We start from the raw sequence: 16,492 nt of genomic DNA, 5'->3' as shown, positions 1-16,492 counted from the left end.
ACCGACTAGGAATGGGTTACTGGATGCCTGTTCAAACACATGTTTTTCTGTCTGCACCCAATCAATATCCTAAAACAAAGTAATTGAAGAGTCACAATGGCTGCTGTACAAACAGCGTATGGGCAATACCAAGAGTCACAAGACGTTTATTTACTCTTGCTTGCACATTCATCACTGTTAAAGCATTCGCTTTAACAATGTCCTCCAGCTCAACGTACTTTCTGAATTAACGTACAGATGTTAAAGGTTCCCTCAACTGTGGAAACAAGAAGTGGGGCACAGGTGATTGAGGGAGAGTGAATATGCATTTGGGGAAAGGTCAGCCCACATACACTTGTCACTTGCTTGCCAATACTACCCTGTACTGAGAAGCAATGCCCAATGTTCTAAGGTAGACAGAATTCTGATGCAGACGTCATGTTGCCCAAAGTTAACTTAAGCTGGCCAGGCTGCAGATAATTTATCAATGTTAAACCTTAACCTCCATGTGTAGTCCCGTTTTTTTTGTTTTGTTTTTAAACATTCCATTGCAAGCAGTGTGTCTACTTCCTTTTTATGGAAGGAAAACTGTGTGGGGAGAAACATCGTTGATTTGTTACAACAGTCTGATCACCCACCTTCCTAAACTTTATTTAGAAAATGGAGCAGAGACCTGGCTCCAAGAGGCTCACAAAGTATGATAAAAGTCATAAAACCAACATAAAATAGAATGATCAATTACAACTGAAATTGCTTTGAGAGCCCTTTTGTTATTTGGCCATAGCTACCTTCGAGGAGTAAACTATTAGCATTAATCTTTAAAAAACCACTGGTCTCCATAAAGCCAAGAATCAACTCTTCCTCGCTGCTTAATTAAGATTTCCATGTAGTCAAAAAGGATGACATCTGTCCAGTATCTGATACATCTGCAACCTGCTGGTCTTCCAAGAAACTCAAAGAAGAATATCAGCCATTCCCCTGATGACTTATTCTGCCTTAGACCTGCTATGTTTCAAAGAGATCACTACCTACCTTAACCTGACCAAACTAGCAACAGTTGCATACATGCCAGGCTTAAACACAATGGTCAAGTTAATTTTACTTCCTCAACATGAATACATGATTCAGTTTAAGGCGCTGAATCAGACTCTTACCTCATCATCATGGACTAATTCTTTCTTCACTACTTTCATGGCATAAACTTGGTCATTCTTTTTTAACCGTACTAAAAGAACTTTGGCATAGCTTCCACGTCCAATCACTCTGATCAGATCAAAGTCCTGCAGGCCAAGCCCCTGAGAGATCTTAATTCCGTCCATTCCATCGATAACAGGCTTGAGATCCTGTATGGGCAGGTAAGCGGGTAAAACACGGCACAGTCTTTTAAACAAGAAATAAAGGAGTTAATGCCGCCACAGCTGCATCACCCACCCAGAAGCGCAAGGTTTCTGAAAACCATTCTTTCTATTTCAGCTTACATCTAAGGCACCAAAAGGGTCTAACACTTGAAAGCGTGCTGATGACTTTAAAGGAAGAATATTACTCAAGATGTAGTCAGAATGCTTTGGTCAAATAAGATGTCTGTTCTGAGTTTGAAACATGGGCACAGATTTAAAAGGGAAAAGAAAATTGAATGTTTTATATGTGGTGCAAAACATCTGGCAGGAGGCTGTTGTCTGGTTTTCCTTTTAAATTCACAATTTCTGGCATTTTTAAATTCACAGTCTCTGGCCAGATGATTTGCACCACATTACACTCCTGCCAGTCACCTTCTTTGCAGCAGTACCTTGCACAAGAAAAGAGTCTTGTTACAACTTCATGGCATACAATTATAAACTGCTTCGGCAGATTCAGCTGCGTTGTTAACTATACATTATTTTTATCTTGTTGTATGGTTATAATGCATTTGTGCCCTTGCAGTTCTAGCTGCTTTGTTAGCTGCCTTGAGTCCCTTCCCAACAGGTAAGGCAGGATATCAATATTTTAAAATCAAATAACCAAACAAACATGCGGTGTAAATGGTGGGGACTGTCCAGCCATAAAGCTCTGAAAGTGACACAGACAACCCAACTGGAAGGTATCTCTATGGCTACATAGCAATATTGACTTGCCCGGCAACTGTGGGGCTATTTTCACTCACTGATTGAAACTAGCTTCAAGTACCTGAAAGACCAGCAAAACTTTTCAAAGGTATAAGCTTCCACAGGTCAGCAACTTTTTTGTATCTAATGAAGTGGCCCTTAACTCACAAAAGCTTATACCCCAGGAAAATTTTGTTGGTCTTTAAGTCACTGCTGGACTCAAATTTTGTTCTACTACTACAGACTACGGTGGCTCAAGTGGTTAAGACGCTGAACTGCAGGCTGTGGAAGGTCAGTAGTTCAGCAGTTCGAGACCCGGGTGCCGCAAGACGGAGTGAGCTCCCGTCTCTAGTTCCAGCTCCTGCCAACCTAGCAGTTCAAAAGCAAGAAATTGCAAGTAGATAAATAGGTACCACTTCGGTGGGAAGGTAACAGCGTTCCGTGCGCCTTGGTGTTTAGTCATGCCGGCCACATGACCACGGAAACCTCTTCGGACAGCGCTGGCTCTTCGGCTTTGAGACGGAGATGAGCACCGCAACCCTAGAGTCGGATTCGACTGGCTTTCGAGCAAGGGAACCTTTACCTTTACTTTACTACAGACTAACAAAGCTATCCAACCGAAACAGACAGCAGGCACACTGTTGATGATCTGATCTATTGGCCAGAAGCAGCAGGTTATCTTTAACGTGTCAAAGCATGCACACCATCTAACATGGATAGCCACTATTTTTGTTTGATCTCATGGTACTGCAGTTTTAGCCAGATCAAGGCTCTGAATCACAGTCACCATTTATATAAGAACTCCTGAGCTAGGATTGACTGCTATTATGAGGAGACCTGAACAGAGCTTAAAGATTCCAGTGAGCAAGGCTACCAGCACCCTGAGGATGTCGTGTATAAACTGAGTCGCCAGGGAAAGCAGGGACCGTCGGAAGTCAGAGGATTTGGGCAGTGGCAACACATGCCCAGGTACATGAATACATCTATCAGCACCACCACTAATTTTCTCCTGGACACTTAAAACAGGAGTTGTTACTGTCAAATCAAATCGACTATCTGCTAATGCAATTCAACACACAAGTTTGTACAGTGAGAGCTTTAAACAATACCACACATGGGCAGAAAAGCAGGACGATTCACTGAAGTGCAGGAGGCACTCGTGTGTGCATTATTTGTGCTGGCGGCCACTACAGCGAAGAAAGACAGGACATGAAAGGCACCGCTTTGGGAAGGCCTTTGTTTATTCAAGATCCTGCCGACATCTTTTTTGTTATTTAAAAGTAATTGTTTCAAAAGCCCTTCAGGGTTATTTAAAGCTGTTCGGGATTGATCTGAGTAGCGCTTGGGGGAACGTCAGCTGAGATGCCCTCTATAAAAGAGCAAAGAAATAACTTACAATAGGCTACATTTATTTCCCCAAGGCTCATAATATTTGAGTTTATAGTTTTTATCTACAAAATTCCTAAGTTACTAGCTTTCAGTGTGACAGGAAGGCAAACAAATTTTTGTCAGTGGAAGGGGAACTTAATTATTTGTTTGATATGCATTTTATATATTACTAAGGAAGACAATGGGGGGGATAATGAAATTCTATGCAACGACAGGTTAGGAAAACCAAGAAATCTACTCTGATTGAAAAACCAGCAACACAAATATTACTAATTGCTGAACTATTAAGTGCGGCCCCTCAGGAAAGCATGAGGAATAGATCAGGGGCGTGCAGCAGGTGAAGTGGTGAAACCTCCCTCCCTGCAATCCACAGAAATCCTCTCTGCATCCAACCCCTTCTTCTGTAACAGAATGTTAAGGAAAGGCACACAAGTTTATTAAACTTAGAAAAACCTAGCAGGTAAAGCCATCTTATAAAAACTTACCTCAGAATCATCTTTAATATTGTCATGCTTCCGGGCTGAAGGAATATAGGGTACTGTAAGACAAAATGAACAAAGTAGAATAGGACAACCAATGGATATATTGCAAAAAAAGGCCAGTAGGGTTTTGGCAGTGTTTTGTCAACAGCAACCCCATGCTCTAAACGTTCACTTACTTTTGACAGTATGGAAGTTCCAAAAGCAGGTTTTGATACAGCATTGGAGGAGGGGGGTGGATTCTACTGTGTTCAAAGTAAAAAAAACCTTGATCTATGGCCAAAGTGTTTTTGTATTCTTTTCCATAGTTGGCAAGCTTATTAGAGGAGAACACCATCAACACGCTATTTTAAACATTTAATTCCAAATGGTCAAAGAAGCTAAAAGAATATGGTTAAAATACAAACGTCACCCACTTGACTTTTAAGAAATATATACCCAAACCCTAGAATGTCTACCTAGCTTGTAAAGTCAACTGAAACCAGCATGCTTTGTGTTTCTTCTTGAAGGCCCAGGGAGAAGTGTATGGTCTGGCTGACCTCCTTCAGTGAGTCATTCCATACCCTAGGATGCAGCCACAGCAGTCGTTCTCACTCCCTGTGCTGTAGGCATACACAAGCAGGGGCTCACCAGGAGATGTGAGTAGCCGGCAGGACTCCTTGGGTTGCTTAGGAGAAAGACAGAGCTGCCAGTCGAGAGACTAACCTAAGGGAGGATGCCCCTGCTCCTGCCTGCCAACACAGGGGGAGGGGGTTTAGAAAGAACAGCAACTGCGGCAGTTACAGGAAGCTTGAGAAGATGACCATTCCTGGCACATCTCTCCAGAACTGGCAAAACATTCTCTCTTTGCCAAAAACAAAACCCCGTCAGACAGAGCTCCGCAAGTCGCTTCATGGGCAACAACTGTTTTATGCGCACAGTACATTGCTGGAGATCTGAACTTCTTTGGGAGCTGGCGCGGCCCAGTAATGAATGAAACAAGCAACCACAGTGACCGGGGGGGGGGGTGGGATCAGTGTTCCCTCTAAGCTGAGTTAGTGTGAGCCAGCTCACAGTTTTTTAGCCTCCGGCTCACACATTTTTGTCTTAGCTCAGGAAGGAGGGCTCCAGAGCAAACTGATTTATGCAGTAGCCAAATTGCTCGCTCAGAACTTTAATGCCAGCAGCTCACAAAGTAGAATTGGTTGCTCCTAAGACTCCACAGCTCAGAGGGAGCATTGGTTGGGATCACTTCTGGAGGATACTTACTTCCATCGTTTTCTTCTGTGGGAATGTCACCTTCATCATTCTTATCGTCTAACTGAGGTTCCTGGGAAGGCATCACAGAATCCTGTAAGAATATATATTACTGAAAAAAAATATTTCAGCACTTAACATCAGTGATGAATTTTCTTTACATCTGGCTTGCTCCCTGAAGGCCTAAGAACATATCCTCAAGTTTACCTTGCCAGCTAAGGTATGGGGGGGGGGGAGAGCGAGAGCGAGCGCTGGGTTCGAGTCCAGTAGCACCTTAAGAGACCAGCAAGAGTTTCAGGGTATAAGCTTTCTAAAGTCAAATTTCACTTCATCAGACACGAATAGGAAAGGAGATCTGTGTCTTTCAATCCCAGTGAGAAGGTGGAAGGGTTTTGTAAAGAATGCGTGTACAGACTGCTTATTGCTGTCTGCTCGACCCACTGTACACAACCTTTACTGCCTATGAATTCATTTCCAAAAGGGAAAGAAACTCATTTTGATAAACTTGAAATATGAGCTCAAACAGAATTAAAGATTTCTAAGGTTGTCTTGTGGGAGAGGGCAGTAACTACAGACAGCAAAGGAAAAAAACCTGTAGATCTTAGTGGGTGAAGAGAGAATTTGAGAACGATGTGATTCAATTCTGCAAGTTCATCAAGGCAAGGATGAGCAACTTGCGGCCCACGCAGCACATCTAAATCCCCAAAATGTTTAGCTGTCACCTGCAAGCGCTGAAAAATGCCATTTCTGTCACATGGTTGCTGAGAAATTTTCAAATATGACTGCACAAATTAAGATTGGAAACCAGTAAAAACAGAAGCCTCCATGATTTCTTGGGGATACTTCACAAAAGGCAATTTCCTACAGACAACACTTCTGGGTAAGAAAGCCATTTGTGTTTGTACTGCAATGCATTTTATTGTGTGTGCGTGTTTTCAGTTCTGCAGTCATCTCGGTCTCTCCTGCTCTCCCCTTACTATACATTGTAGAGTATGAAGTGAGTACAGTCAGTGACTCTAGTAGGAGGACCTTTTCAGCAGTAGAGTCTAAGTTAGTATATGTCATACTTCAAAAGGCTCACCTCCTCCTATGCCAACTAAAGAACTCGGTGCATTGTTTTGCAAGATATTCAAGTATTTAATAGAGATGAAGATCTCAATGCACACCCTTTGGAAACAAACATCCAGAATACCCATTACCATAAATTAATTCACATCCCATAGAAAGCAATGGGCAACATATGTATGACAACTTTTCAAAAGGCAGTGCAAGGCATTAGCTTCTAAGCAATAGCTAAGGCTCTTAAATGGTTTTAGGGACCAGATGTCATACGAATGTCATATACATGAATTTCGTACTGGGATTCTGTCTGATAAAATTCTACAAGAAGTATCCTGCCTCCTTAACATGATGGTAAAGAATTATCTTCAGGTACACACAAGCCCTGTTCTGTATTAATAGCACATAACTGTGGATGTCTTAAACCAAAATCAAACAACTTTTTAAAATTTAAAAGCCACTCTGAATGCCATCATTCTGTGCACTAAGTGCAAATGCTGTTCAAGGCGTCAACAACCAGCATTATTTTGTTTTTGTACAGTTCTTGAAAAGTTATTCTAAACATAAAGGGAGGAAAGACAGAGCCAAACACAAACAGATATTTTAACACCAGTTAAGAGAATGCAGCATCCATAAACAGACAGCGAGAAAAAGCTGCTGTAGTTTTTATAGGTCCAACTCCCTAACTCCCGTGTCTGAGTCCTACAGCAGCAGCTATCTTAGTTTTCCAAGCACTGCTTTAACAAACTGAACTTATCACACTAAAAACCCTGGGAGACCAACGTAAGAGCAGCCACAGGTGCTCATGAACTACCTTACATCCCTTGGGGCTGAATACACTTGGCAGGAGCTGGAACAGATTTAGGACACAGGGAAACCAATGGAAGCTGTAGGTGAGCAACAAATCCCAGAACTATTTTAAAAGAGTATAATCGTGGCATGCTTTGCGTTTTCAGTGTGAAGATTTTCAGATTCTGATCACAATGGGCAGTTTCCAGTGCGGATCAGCTGGAAACAAGTACATTAATAAGGGTCCAGTAAGAAATGGAACTGAAAGTGAGATCATAATTATACATAAGACTGGTATGTACGCATTATTACCACAAGAGACAATATCCCTGTAAAAGAGCATGTTTTGCAAAAGCAACTCTGAAATAAGTCTGATTTGTACAGATCTAGGTAAGGGAAAAGGCAAGCTTGCCCCCCCCCCCCAAGAGCTTAATGCCTCACACCAAAACAAGACACAGAGTCAACTGTAATGGAAAGTCTAGAGAGATTATTAGCAGGAGAGGACCATGAGAATTACACAATATTGGGGGAAGGGAGGTTGCAGTGAAGATTATTTCTGCAGGTTAAGAGAAGGTAGGCCTAGGAATGTAATTGAGATGCCTTGTGAACCATGAGGAATGCCTATTGCAAAGAATGAGAGCAGATAGATAGATCCATGAAGCTAAAAGCAGAGCATCAATGCTACATCTGGAAATATGCCAGAAATATGGCCCTAAATGGACCAGCGCTTGGGTTCGGGGGGAAGTCCTCTGTGTGCTATTTTTAAGATGCATCGGAGACACTGTTCCTCACACAATGGGGACTGAGTGAGAAAACAACCAAGACCTGATTGTGCACAATGCACTGTGTACAGCTGAGTGGGAACTGCTCTTGAAAACTACATCATGAGATCTGCTTGGAGCATCTACATGCCAGGAGCACGGGAAGATGAAATTATGGAATTAGAAGAAAAGGAGATTGGATTTATACCCCGCCCTTCACTACCTGAAGGAATCTCAGAGCGGCTTACAATCTCCTTTCCCTTCCCCTCCCCACAACAGACACCCTGTGAGGTAGGTGGGGCTGAGAGAGCTCTTTCAAGGACTGCTCTTGAGAGAACAGCTCTGAAAGAACTTGTGACTGGCCCAAGGTCACTCCAGCAGCTGCAAGTGGAAGAGTGGGGAATCGAACCCGGTTCTCCCAAATCAGAGTCCACGCTCCTAACCACTACACCAAAGACAATAATGCTAGGGAAAGTTGAAGGCAGCAGGAAAAGAGGATGACCCGACATGAGATGGATCAACTCAGTCAAGGAAGCCAGGGCCCACAGTTTGCAAAATGTGAGCTCGGCATTTAACGCTAGGACATTTTGGAGGCCATTAATTCATAGGGTCGCCATAAGTCGGAAGCAACTTGATGGCACATAACACACATATAGTTTGGACCCCACAGTAAATCTCTTTTATGGAAAGACGCTTCCGCCAGCAGAAAGGGGCTTCCAGGATCCCCAGAAGAAGAATGAGGGATGGATCCGTGACTTACAGCCAAGACTGGAGATCAGCACAAACACACCACATTAGCAGAAATCTACTATGGGATGCAAGTTGCAGTTACCAACTTTATTCCAATTCTGCCCCCACTCTTCTTCCAAGGAGCTCGGTGCAGCGCATGTGGCTGCTCTCCCTTGGTGGAGACCGCCGAGGAATACCAGAGCCATGATGCAGAGGCAGGCAATGGCAGACCACCTCTGAATGTCTCTTGCCTTGAAGACCCCACGGAGTCACCATAAGTGACTTGATAGTAAAAATAAATAAATGAGGAATTGCACAGTGAGCTTGGGGGGGGGGGAGCAGGAATTTGAATCTAGATCTCTCAAATTTAAATCCAGCACACCAACAATTATATCACACCGCCTCTCAGACAAAGGAAGGTCATAAGGAAAGGGGCCCTAAGATGAGCGGTAAGAAGACAAACTGGCTTTTTGCCTAACTGAGGGGGAGGTATTACTGAGAATTTTTGACAAAGATTTTCCTAAGTGAATACCAGATTTGGTTGTGGTTATGGAAACTTGTGATACCTGACAATGATTTGCAGTTTTATACAATATTTGTTTTTTATTGCTGTGAACCTGAGATTCTGACTGTTGCTTATAGATGCTGATTGTGTACAGTGGCTTGTTGATGTTTTTACTATGATTATGTTCGGCTATAATGAACCTTGGGTGCTCTTCTAAAACAGGAAGGTAGGCTATAATTCTCTTGAGCACACTGTACAGAATTTACTGGTCAAGACAAATATACTTCTTGGATTCTGATCTACTGTAGCATAAATTACTTCCCTTCCCATCAACTCCTGAGAAACAGGCTGGGGGTGGGAGGGGAAGACACAAGGCTACAATACCAACTTCTTTTCAAGCGAACGAACCACACATCTCTTTGATTTTCACAGAGCTACAAGGAGTCCTATAAGATATTTTGCAAGCAGGAGCAAAACCTCCACAGAAGCCAGACTTACCATATGCCTTTTGCAGGTCAGTGGGACAAGTATGTGACAGCGTTTATGGACCAACAACTTGCAGTTGATACACTTGTAGCCTTGCCTTCCGAGACCCCATATCCTTTCACTGCACTGGCCACAGTATGCTCTCTTAGAAAGAGACAAAAAAAATTACACATCACCTTTCAAGTTACAACCACTTCGTGATAGCCTCCAAGTCAATGGAAGAATTCAAAAGCATTTTACACATTCAAAGCTACTAAATGAAAACGGCAGCCAAAGAGAGAAGTCACTCAAGTTTCTACAGAGATGATGCATTTGTTTCCTCGTGTGTGTCTTTTGCTGGCTTGAAGGCTCAGTGCTCTCAAGATTTTGCTCATTCAACTCACTGGCCAAGACCTAAAGAAATGCAAGACTACTAGACATGTGTGTGCCTAAAGCTAGGTTCAGATTTGCAGCTCTCAAACAGCATGGCCAGCAACTGTTGAAGTAGAGAGGAATTTCAGAAAAATAAGATGAGTGGCTGCTGAATTCTGCTTACACCTGGATGTGTGCATGCTTAAAGCAGCTCTTTAGGTTCTAGCAACTTACCTTAATTTAAATGATTCATACCTAAGCATGCACACAAATTCAGTGCACAGTTGTTTGGATATCTCCCAGTCTGGTTTCAGGCCTGGTCATAGGCTTGAAATGGTCTTGATTGCCTTGGTGGATGACCTGTGCCAGGAGACGGACAGGAGGAGCACAATACTATTAATTCTCCTGGACGTCTTGGTGGCTTTTGATACCATCAATCACAGTATCCTTCTGGATCACCTTTCGTGGCTGGGAATGGGAAGCACTATTTTGCAGTGGTTTTGGTCCTATCTCTGGCTGACAGGGTTCCCTAATGTTTTTCAGCATCTATGTAAAACCCCTGGGAGAGGTCATCCAGAGATGTGGGCTGAGTTGGGCTCTATCTTGGGCTCCCAGCAGAATCCCAGGGAGGATGTGGAAACTATGAAACTGTGAACACTGTTTTGAGATGGATAAGGGCTGGCAATCTGAAATTTAATCACGACAAAACAAGGGTGCTACTGGTGGGGGATGGTTTGACCCAGGAATGGGGATATCCCATGTTCTGGATGGGGTTGCACTCCCCTTAAAGGAGCAGGTTTATAGCTTGAGGTGCTGCTGGTCCCAGATAAACAGGAGGCAGTGGTGGCCAGGGGGTGCCGTCCAGCAGCTCCAGCTGGTGAGCCAGCTGCAGCCATTCCTGCATAGGAAAGATCTTGCCACTGTGGTGCATGTCCTGGTAATATCTAGATTAGATTACTGCTAAGTCCTCTACATGGGGCTTCCCTTGAAGACTGCTTAGAAACGGAATTTGGTAGAGAAAGCTTCAGCCAGAACGGTGACTGGAGTAAATCATAAGGCCCATATCACTCGTGACTAGTTCCACCTACACTGACACTCGACTTGCTTCTGGACCCAATTCAAGGTACTGACACTGAAAGCCAGCTTGAAGCCATCATACCTTAAGGTCTGACTTATCCTATATGAACCAATCCATCCACTCCAGTTACATTTGGAGAACTTGCTTCAGGTGTTCCTACTATGGGTCTGCCAGAAAGACAGGCACAAACAGGCTGCTTAGCCTGGCCCACCCACTTAAATCTGCTAGCATATTTAGATATGATGCTGATCAATCAATTAATATACAATCTAGTTTAAAAACCTTCCCACAAAGAAAGGTGTTCCCTACCATCTGAGATTAGGCATGTAGCAACCAAAGAAAAGGTCTTCTCTCCCCAGAGAGATTCATCTGTCTCCCTCTGTCACTGTCTTCTACAAGGAGGTAAAGGCTTTGTTTTGCATGGTGTACCCCCAATAAACTCTTATTGACCCTCCTCCTTGGTTGTGCTATGTTGCATGTCTATATGTTTTCACTGTATTGTTAAACATTTTACATATTCATTTCAAATGCTGTTTTAATGTTTTAAAGGTTTTAGAAGAAGAGATTGGATTTATATCCCGCCCTTCACTTGGGAGCTTACAAATTTCTTTCCCTTCCCCTCCCCACAACAGACACCCTGTGAGGTAGGTGGGGCTGAGAGAGCTCTTTTAAGAACTGCCCTTTCAAGGACAGCTCTTGTCAGAACTATGGCTTGCCCAAGGTCATCCAGCAGCTGCTTGTGGAGGAGTGGGGAATCGAACCCGGTTCTCCCAGATTAGAGACACCTAACCACTACACCAAACTAGCTCTCTTTTAAAGTATTGATGTTCACTGCCTTGGAACCCCTTTGGGTAGAAAGGTGACATAGAAATATTTTAACTAAAAATCAAAACATAAAATAACAGTTTACCCACAGAACTGAGGCAAGTCTCAGTTCTACCCATCATCATCACAAGAGGCATTTTGTGGTTACACCTGAAGATGAGGTCCTGCCTTAAATGCACACGCTACTATTATATTCCCCACTGCGAGGCATACAGATACAAAACGGAATGGGTATTGCATCTGCAGAAGAAAATAAAGCTAGCAATGACTACGGAGGCATTCCAGAGGCAGAGAGAGTGGTTTTCCTACCATGAAAAGAATGAGAGGTGTGCCCCAAGGATCGGGGGGGGGGGGGGGGGGGGGGGAGTTTAGAAGAAACTGGAGTAGTCTAGAGCTTGAAGCAAAGATTTATTCAGGTCAATGGAACAAGGCAATGACATCCCACTGCTGGATAGCCAGATGCTCAAGGCAATTTTTAAAAAACCCTATATAGAGCTATGATTATAGATGGAGAGTGTGCACATAAGCTGATACAATAGCTAAAAGGATTTCCCTCCTCCCCATAGCTTTTATTTTCCTCCTCCCCCTTTCCGTGCTCCTATAGATAACATTTCACCTTGGCTTAATTGGTATGATTAAAAGCTAAGCTAGACACCACAGAAGAATGAATAGCTCATTAAAGGGGGGGGGAAACCATCACTGAGGTGGCACATACTCGACTAGCATGAAGAGGATGCAGACATTTCCAAGGGTTTTATTTTCTGCCCTAACAGAAAACAGAAGCAGAGGCTCCTCAACCAAAGCTGAGCCTTGGGAAGCAACAAGCAGCATTTTGATCTTGCTGCACATCAAACAGCGCCAGTGAATTCCCAGCGGTCCTGCATTAGGAATCAAAGGGGTGTGATCAGTGCAGAGTTCCTCGGCTTAACACGGGCACGGGGAAACAAACGTTGTGCTTATGATGTTAATAAATCCCCAGAGAGCATCTCTAATGATTCCTATCTATCAGCTTAGATTCCTATCTAATCTGGGAGGCCAGAATCGCCCAGAACCCCCATTTTGCTACCTTTGCCTCTGACTCCAGAACTCGTCGGGCAGTTTTAAAGTCGAGCCCATCTTGTGAAGCCTAGAGCTGAAGACGGGGTCCCCCAATACCACAGTACTTCAAAGAGAAAATTGTTTGCTAAAGGCTTCTTACCGACACATATCTGGCCCTTAAAAAAAAAGAGAAATAGCATATTCTCTTGCAAGTGTTCATTAATTAGCAGTCAGCAATCCAGTGATGAAGAAGCAGGACTTTCTGAGGCCAAAATATACACATCCCATGCCTTTCAAGCCAAGTAGTGCCAGTTTGATCTAGCTTCTGGCTCCCGGCAAAGCACGGGCCCCTCCGGTGAACAAATGTTAACTAGCAAACAGCCAAGCCTTTGGGTCAATGCGAACCATCTAAATCACCTATGGAAGACACCAAAAGAGCTGGGAAAGTCACATTAACATACTGCTTTCCTTCTGATCACCTCCCAGAAACAAGCCAATTTGAACACACAGCAGCCAGTCCCTGTATTTAGCCTGAGTGTGCTTCCATATTGTATCCCATCAGTGATACCTCCTTCATCCATCCCCACACAACAGCCCTGTTTTTGGCAGCAGCGTGTCTTTTTCCCCTCCAGAGAGAGAAACCACACACCCCAACACACCCCTCTCAATAATACACGTCATCGCTATACATTTAATCACTATAGCAACTCACATCTTCTCCAAAAAAATCATCTCAGTAGAAAACACAGCTACTCTCTGTAGCAGAATCTGCTTTGCAAAGAGCAAAAAGATCTGCAAAGAACTTGCCTTAAAACTCAAACACTAGCTATTGCTTGTGTGGCATCAGAACGTTACTTCATTTATATAAAAAAAGCCTCCAAATATTTCCATCATCTGTTGGCTAACTCAGAAAACTCTTTTCCAAAGTATGTTCCACAAACTTTGTTAGTTTTTACTACTTGAAACGAGGTTCCTCCTTCCTGTCTGATCCTCTCCTAGGAAAAAGCAAGTCAACAGGATATTTAACCTGGAACCACAACCCAAGCCTTAAGCACCAAGCCCAATTTGTCTAAAAGGTCACCATTTTTAATCCAGCTCAATCTTCCAGCTACTTTTAAAAACTGGAAATCAGACTCCTCATACACCTTTAAGGGACTCTGCATTAAGACTCTGGATTTATAAACCACTCTATCTATCCCCCTCCAACTAAAAATAATATATACATCCACCAGGGCAAGAGATGATTGGCTTATAAAATGATGGTGTATACACTATGATCCAGTAACAGCCGTCTTAAATGGAAAGGTCAGAGACTCTGCTATAATGACCCGGGTGAAGCAATTTGCTCCAATAAGACGAAACCAAGGCGGGTTTGTCAAGAGTTTCAGCTCAGTGTCATGAAGGGCTGTCACTCTTCTGTGTGGGCAAAGTGCTTTACAATAAGCTAAATTTCGTTATTTTAGGACTCCCAGGGATCAGAAAGAAGGCTAACTGTCGCTTAGAGCAGAAGAGAAAATTATATGTAATTGAGGGCATTTTAAAATTGTAACTAAGCTACCCAGTATATTTTTTTTAAAAGCGTTTCTGCATCTTTGCAAAATGCACATAATGCTGAAGAATAAACCCTAATTTTCAGACCATAGGAGCAATCATGGAAACAGAAGTGCCTGGCTAAGTATCACTGAAGAGCTTTGTTAGAAGCCCCTGGGGCCCAGTTCACACATACAGCTTGCCTGGGGTGGGCTGCTGGACATGGAGCTGTGTAGGAAGCAGTTCCACACGCCAAACCAGCTCTGTGAAGCCCAGTCCTCATGCAGCTTGGATGACTTCATCTGCACCATTACAAACTGGCATTGCCCACACTGCACAGTGAGCTGGTTCATGCAAACAGCTAGCCAGATGGCAGCACATCGACATGGGGCCATTTGAAGCAACCACCGTGAATCCGGAGGGGGGGGGAGTGCTAATGAATCATCATGTTTTTAGGGGACTGGGTTGTGGAGGCTCACAAACACACTCTTTCGGTGTTCAGCTCATGCAAGTTTCTTGGCTGTCCATATCACAAAGGGTGGCAGAGGGACTAGAGTGCAGTATATCACAAGGGATTCGTAATATCACAACTGAAGAGGCGCTTGTTCTCCCCAAGTGTTGAACTTCTGGTGGCTTAGTCTTCAAGGGAGAAGGTGTTGTGCCAAAGTACCCTAAAGGTAACACTTTTGGATAATGCAAGGTAAAGGTTCCCTTGCTCAAAAGCCAGTCGAATCCGACTCTAGGATTGCGGTGCTCATCTCCGTTTCAAAGCCGAAGAGCCAGCGCTGTCCGAAGACATTTCCATGGTCATGTGGCTGGCATGACTAAACACCAAGGCACACGGAACGCTGTTACCTTCCCACTGAAGTGGTACCTATTTATCTACTTGCAATTTCTTGCTTTCGAATGGCTAGGTTGGCAGGAGCTGGAACTAGAGATGGGAGCTCACTCCATCATGTGGCACACTCGGGTCTCGAACTGCTGAACTACCAACCTTCCAAAGCCTGCAGTTCAGCGTCTTAACCACTTGAGCCACCGCAAGAGTGGTGTTTAAACAGATGGTCTTTCCAACAGCTTCTCCTGCATCTTAGCCTTAAATGCCGATACTAGTATGGTCCATATGGAACAAAGCTGAAGCAGCATGGTTTGTAACATTGCGTTAGCATACCCCCTGCTAACTTCTCATTTGCTGGTGCTGCCAGCCTTCATATCAGGCCATGAACTGTAGCTATGTTATAAAGTTTGCTAGACATTATAAGCCCTGACCTGGATGGCTCAGGCTACTCTGATCTGGTTGGATCTCAGAAGGTAAGCAGGGTCAGCCCTTGTTAGTAATTGGATGGGAGACCTCCAAAGAAGTCCAAGGCTGCCATACAGAGGCAGGCAATGGCAAACTACCTCTAGTCATCTCTTGCCTTGAAAACCCTTTGTTGTTCAGTCGCACAGTCGAGTCCGACTCTTCACGACCCCATGGACCAGATCATGCCAGCCCTACAGGGTTGCCATAACTCAGCAGTGACCTGATGGCAATTTCGACCATCACACATTACCAAAAGAATATAGGAACATACCTCGCCAACATTAAAACAACAAAATGTGCCCGAAGAATGTTTGAATAAAAATGTAACAATGCTATAGGAAGTTCAGTATGCTTTCAAAAGTCCCAAACTTTATACTTGTTACCAAAATGAGCCCTCCAATTGTTCAATTGCACAACAAGTGACATTTTAAATTAGAGTTATTTCCATTTTAAGCATTTTAAAAACTGAGATCCATTCCACCTCTATTTGAAGCACCCTTTTCCTTTGCATTGCTAGGGCTTGGTGTGTTTTACTATGGGGGAGATGAGAGTGTTCATGAGTAACATTTAGGATGCAAAATTTAATTCCTTTTCTAAGCAACTTTGCAGTTAAAATACAGCAATACACAACATACACAAGCTGGAAGCCAAACAGCTATGTTGGGTACATCCAAGGATTTGAGAATGTTTGTATTTTTTAAATTTTCCTTTCAAACAACCAATCCCTCCCCCAACACACATCGTATCATTTGCTTCTGAAAACTCCCTCATTTCAAGAGCAGTCTGTGTTGTGTTCTAGAAACATGAGTCCAGAGCTCTCTTAGTTTCCAACACCTAATTGTATGATGGTTTTGGACAACAAGCATTAATTTCATAA

The 16,492-nt window shown here is 43.4% G+C and overlaps 1 protein-coding gene across 1 annotated transcript in view; it reads right to left on the bottom strand.

The window, feature by feature from the left end:
- Positions 1 to 16,492, bottom strand: part of PRKCZ (protein kinase C, zeta) — a 106,779-nt gene that overhangs the window by 19,334 nt on the left and 70,953 nt on the right. Inside the window, exons 7-11 of the mRNA XM_015410928.1 lie at positions 9,506 to 9,637; positions 5,177 to 5,258; positions 3,935 to 3,987; positions 1,134 to 1,322; positions 3 to 69 (exon numbers count right to left, since the gene is read on the bottom strand). Of these exons, the coding sequence (XP_015266414.1) occupies positions 3 to 69; positions 1,134 to 1,322; positions 3,935 to 3,987; positions 5,177 to 5,258; positions 9,506 to 9,637 (523 nt within the window). The remainder of the gene's footprint in view (positions 1 to 2; positions 70 to 1,133; positions 1,323 to 3,934; positions 3,988 to 5,176; positions 5,259 to 9,505; positions 9,638 to 16,492) is intronic.

This window comes from Gekko japonicus, unplaced genomic scaffold (assembly GCF_001447785.1).
Source record: "Gekko japonicus isolate JY-2015 unplaced genomic scaffold, Gekko_japonicus_V1.1 scaffold220, whole genome shotgun sequence".
In the NCBI taxonomy this organism is placed as follows: domain Eukaryota; kingdom Metazoa; phylum Chordata; class Lepidosauria; order Squamata; family Gekkonidae; genus Gekko; species Gekko japonicus.
This window is presented reverse-complemented; position numbering and strand designations above follow the sequence as displayed.